The 4,729-nt window shown below is 38.6% G+C and overlaps 1 protein-coding gene across 1 annotated transcript; it reads left to right on the top strand.

The window, feature by feature from the left end:
- The first annotated feature begins 1,756 nt into the window (after positions 1 to 1,756).
- LOC116712680 (cytochrome c) lies at positions 1,757 to 4,465 on the top strand. The gene is made up of 3 exons (XM_032552501.1): positions 1,757 to 1,875; positions 3,108 to 3,284; positions 3,401 to 4,465. Exons 2-3 carry the CDS (start codon positions 3,116 to 3,118, stop codon positions 3,544 to 3,546), a joined length of 315 nt encoding a protein of 104 aa, XP_032408392.1. The 5' UTR covers positions 1,757 to 1,875; positions 3,108 to 3,115; the 3' UTR covers positions 3,547 to 4,465.
- Positions 4,466 to 4,729: the final 264 nt, after the last annotated feature.

Here is a 4,729-nt window from a genome sequence, read left to right on the forward strand (position 1 = left end):
CAAATATGCTTATAAATTAGGCATTTGTTAAACCAATATTTTTCTTCACAGCTCATTAAATTAGCCAACACAGCAAATTTAACAACTCTAAAACATGAGAACAAAATCCAGATAAAATGGCAGGCACACGAGACAAGAAATGGTTTGTTTATGGATGTGAAATAATAGCAGGAAGGAACAGCAAATAGCAAAGGGGCAAACCGATCTGAACTCTTTCGAAAACGACCAAATTCACTTCAGTTTTTCATTTCCAAGGTAAAATAAATGTTGTAACTCATATGATCCAAGTATCTCCAAAGAGTCATCATGGATCTCCAGCCTTAGAAGGATCATGTTCTCATCATTCCTTCCCAACATAGTTTTAGTCATGTTGTATGGAGACATGGAGGTATGGTTTCATAAACTTTAAAATTCCTAGTAGTCCTTGAATGTGGCGTGAGCGTGGTGTAAATCCTTTTGGCGGATGAAGTGGAATCGTCTGCCAAGGGATGTTTTGTACTAAGCTATTAAAGTTTTTGTTTTGTTTTGTTTTTTTGACGATATGTTAAGGAGATGTAAATTTTGAAATCATATAGAAAAAGTTCACTTGCAGGAGTTTATTCAAAACTATTACAACATGTCATATTTTGTAAGTCTTCAGTCCAAAGAGAGGTAAGAAGCAAAAATATTGGAGAGAGGTTTTTCATCCACTATCCTACACATCTTTAGTGGGGCTACCAGGGGGCTGGTGTCCATCTCCAGAGAGGTGGGGTCGCCCTGGACAGGTTGCCAATCCATCGCAGGGAGAAAGGCTAATGCAACATTTCTCAGAATTATCAGAACATATTAAAATGTGCATGTTATTTTTAGGATAGTTTCTCTACATAATTTATGAAACTTCCTAAGTTGAAATTAAAAAAAACTGGTAGAAGGGATTGAATGGTTTGTTTAGGAATGCAACATGAAAAAGAATAAGTGGCATCAAAATGAGTGTACAAATTTTCCTCTTGGAATTTGGACTCCAGGTGACTTCCGAAGCATTTTATAATTGTGTCATTTTGGAACTTAACACAGAATAAAATAAAATTTGAATAAAATTTGAAAACAAAGCAAAACCACAAAATTCAGACTAACCTTCAGTGCCAATATGTATGTTCAGTACTTCTTTCTCTTCCTTGTGAAACAACACAACAAATAATAACATATTTTGCTACTTTAAAATGTCGATATGTTGGTCTAAACCTAAGTATTTACTAAGGTAAGTCTGTGAACTTTTGATCCAAAGGATTAATCCTCAATCTGGTTCTGCCAGCACAAAAATGAACCTCAATAAGTTTCTAATACAATCTCAATATCAATTTGGTTTCGATACCTGAGATGTTTACCTTAGTTTATCTTAACATATGTAGGTACCGTGTACATGTTTAACAATTTAAGCTTTTTTTAGTCATTTGGGGACATCGAGGGTCAGATGGAGAGGATCCAGACGCCTTAACTCTCTGTCGGAACGCGATTTACCCACGTGTTCTCAATCAATCCATCCATTTGTTTTTGAGTGAAATATATTCCGTTTATTTCCAACTTAGTACAAAAAATCAGCATGTTTTTTGTCTATAAATAGACATTGGTTCATTTAAAATAGTCTTTTACGTGGTAAAAGCCTGTGTAGACATGGAGGTATGGTTTGATAAACTTTAAAATTCCTAGTAGTTCTTGAATGTAGCGTGAGCGTGGCGTAAATCCTTAGCACGTGACGTGATTGCGCAATGACGTAAAAAGCCGGTGCCTTAAAGCGGTGTGACCTTCTCACGTTCGCCAGAAAGCGTTGCTCAGTGACAGAGTTGGATCTGTTCTGTTCCGAGAGATTTTTTTTTACCGGCACGTTTTAGCCGAAAGGTAATTTTTATGCCTTCTATTGAATTACTATATCCGAAATAGATAGACCCAGATATAGTTTTCTAAGAATAAGGCTCTGAAGGGAACTGGGCGAGTTTAAGGACACGGTGTGCCGTTACCGTTAGCTTGCATGTTGGTGAATAGCTCACTTGCTCTCTTTGCGTACTATGTAACGGTTAAGTAACGTGAGGGTTTTATAAGGTGCAATGCGGGCATTTTGACGGTTATATTAACGTTTCATATTTACGTAGAAGCCACCCGGGCCTCCTGGAAATTTCTCAGCAGAAACTGCTTTGTCGGAGCTCTGCTTGAACAGCGACATTGAAGCATCCTTGACTGCCTTTATAGGAAATGTTCACGCGCCTAACCTAGAGGCAGGCCGGTCCGGAACAGCAGCGATTAGAGTTGGTCGATTTGGCTCTTTTAGTTGCTTTTAGACTTAAACACATGTGCCTTCCGTTGGAGATAAATTTATGTTACATTTTATGTTTTTAGAAAGCAACAAATTGCTGTAGTCAAGGTAACACGTCTTACTTCAGCTTGACATTATATTATATGGTGGTTAAGCAATAATTAAGTGTTTGGTGATTGTGTAAAAGAAAATGTAATCCCTTAAAGTGACTCTGACACCGAATTATCAGGCTCACTTTAAATGTTTTGGGGGGAATTGAACTCTAAACCTCTTAAAGAAAGAAGAAAGTAGGGTTTAAGTTGAAATTAACCTTATTTGACCAAAGTAAAGACACCACCATCAGGCTTATATCGTGTTAGCTAATCTGCTTTACTTACCGGACAAAACACCAGAGGCCACAGAAGCACCTATTATTAAAACACCTTCAGCTAAGTTCATTAGTGTTGGCTTCTTTCCTCATGAACCTAAACACCAAAGCTGTCCCCATCTGACTTTATACTATTAAGACTGACCTTAATTACCTCTCAAACCTGGCAACCGTCTTTTGCTTTTTATGGAAAGAAACTTGCAGCTTTGTAGTGCCATATCCATATGCCTGTCGGGTTTTCTAGAATTTACATCAGCCAGCTGCCGGTGTTACATTATGGAGGTCGCACTTGTTAGGGATGAGGAACACGGTGTCACCTTAAGTAACCTTCAAAGTTATAGAAACAAAGGACAGAAGTGCCCGGTGTCTGCGCTGGTATTATTGGCACTTATGTTTGTTTATATACATCAGTGACCCTGAAATTCACCTTTCATTTTGCTTTCCCATTTCCAGAGCTCATCATGGGTGACGTTGAGAAAGGAAAGAAGGTTTTTGTCCAGAAGTGTGCTCAATGCCACACCGTGGAGGCGGGGGGCAAGCACAAGGTGGGCCCCAACCTGCACGGTATTTTCGGACGCAAGACTGGACAGGCGGAGGGCTACTCCTACACAGATGCTAACAAAAGCAAAGGTCAGTGACAATTTCTGGGTCCAGATTATAAATAGAAAGTAAGAAACTTTACCTAATTTAGCTTTTTCTTTTTTTCCTTTGCTTTTTTTTTTTTTTTTTTTTTTAAATTCTGCTAGGCATCGTCTGGAGTGACGACACCCTCATGGAGTACCTGGAGAACCCCAAGAAGTACATCCCTGGCACCAAAATGATCTTTGCTGGCATCAAGAAGAAGGGAGAGCGCCAGGATCTCGTCGCTTACCTCAAGTCATCCACATCGTGAAAATGTTGAAGAGAGACAAAACAAAGATGAGAATATTTAATGTATTCGTTTAGGTTATTTTCAGCTCCATATGTGTTCAGTATCTGGTTTTATGTTTAGTCATTTGTACAGAAGGTGTATTTATTTCGTACATGTTGGGCGAAGAACGGTTCCAGGAGGTTGTACAAGTGACCAAACGTAACACTGCAGCACTTATTATTTGTGGATCTGTCCTAATAAATGCTAATCTCATTTAAACGTTACTTGCCATGATAGGTGGCCTGACCTGTCATTCATTCTGTTCTCCGTGACAAAGTTTCATTTTTACTATTGTAAATGATAAAAGTCAGCAAATATCAGTTAATAATAAATTGGAGAAATGTTGGGACATCTGGTGGGGATTTTGTTGTGGAGTGGAGTTTCTGAGTGAAGCTTTCACCTGATATGAGCGCTCTTAAATTTCCACATGCTGAACTCAGACAATACCTTCTTTTTGTGTTTTGTTACAACTGAAGAGCCCCTCCTCTCTGAGCTCTTGTTTTAACTCCTGCCTGGCATCGGATTTGATGTACGTCAAGGAGACGAATCATGCTAAGGGTCACACGTTTGTTATCTGCCTCTTCACAGCGAAGAATTGTGAGTGTTTAATATCTTATTGTGGCCTTGTAAAAACCACCAACTATGCTCAGAGTGTGAAATCAGCTGGCAAACCGTCACCATGCCTAACTTTGTTACCAGAGCTTCTGTTTTCAGAAAAACTACCAAGGGTACCATCTGGATCGACAGATTATATTCACCTGATTTCACAGACTGCAAGAGTGTCGGTTTAATTTAATTTACTGTATTCGGTGCTCTAAAGACAAGGATTTTGTAGCTGTGTTTGGTTTTGGACAGAAAGGTTGAAAGGTCAAAATAAAAAACTTCAGAAGCAAAAAAAAAAGACTTGTTTCCTGATTTTTTTTTTTCTAACCTCACTTCACTTAGCTAAATCTTGTAGAAGTATCCATACCTCTTAAACTTTTTTTCACTTTCTCACTTTATGTTATAAAGGGACACAAAGTAGCACTTTGTTTTATGAAAAACATTCATTGACTCATCTATTCAAAGCACTGAGCTCAGGAGAACAGCACCTGCATGACTGGACTGTGTTGTCTGTGAATCTGGTGCACAGGGGATTAGGGAGTCGGACTGTTTTTCAAGAGTT

This window comes from Xiphophorus hellerii, chromosome 22 (genome assembly GCF_003331165.1).
Source record: "Xiphophorus hellerii strain 12219 chromosome 22, Xiphophorus_hellerii-4.1, whole genome shotgun sequence".
Taxonomy (NCBI): Eukaryota; Metazoa; Chordata; class Actinopteri; order Cyprinodontiformes; family Poeciliidae; genus Xiphophorus; species Xiphophorus hellerii.

What these genes read in the sequence shown, in the direction of transcription:
- LOC116712680 (XM_032552501.1), top strand. Translation starts at nt 3,116, where the DNA reads ATGGGTGACGTTGAGAAAGGAAAGAAGGTTTTTGTCCAGAAGTGTGCT. An exon ending in AGATGCTAACAAAAGCAAAG is followed by an intron (nt 3,285 to 3,400) that starts GTCAGTGACAAT and finishes AAATTCTGCTAG; the next exon opens with GCATCGTCTGGAGTGACGAC.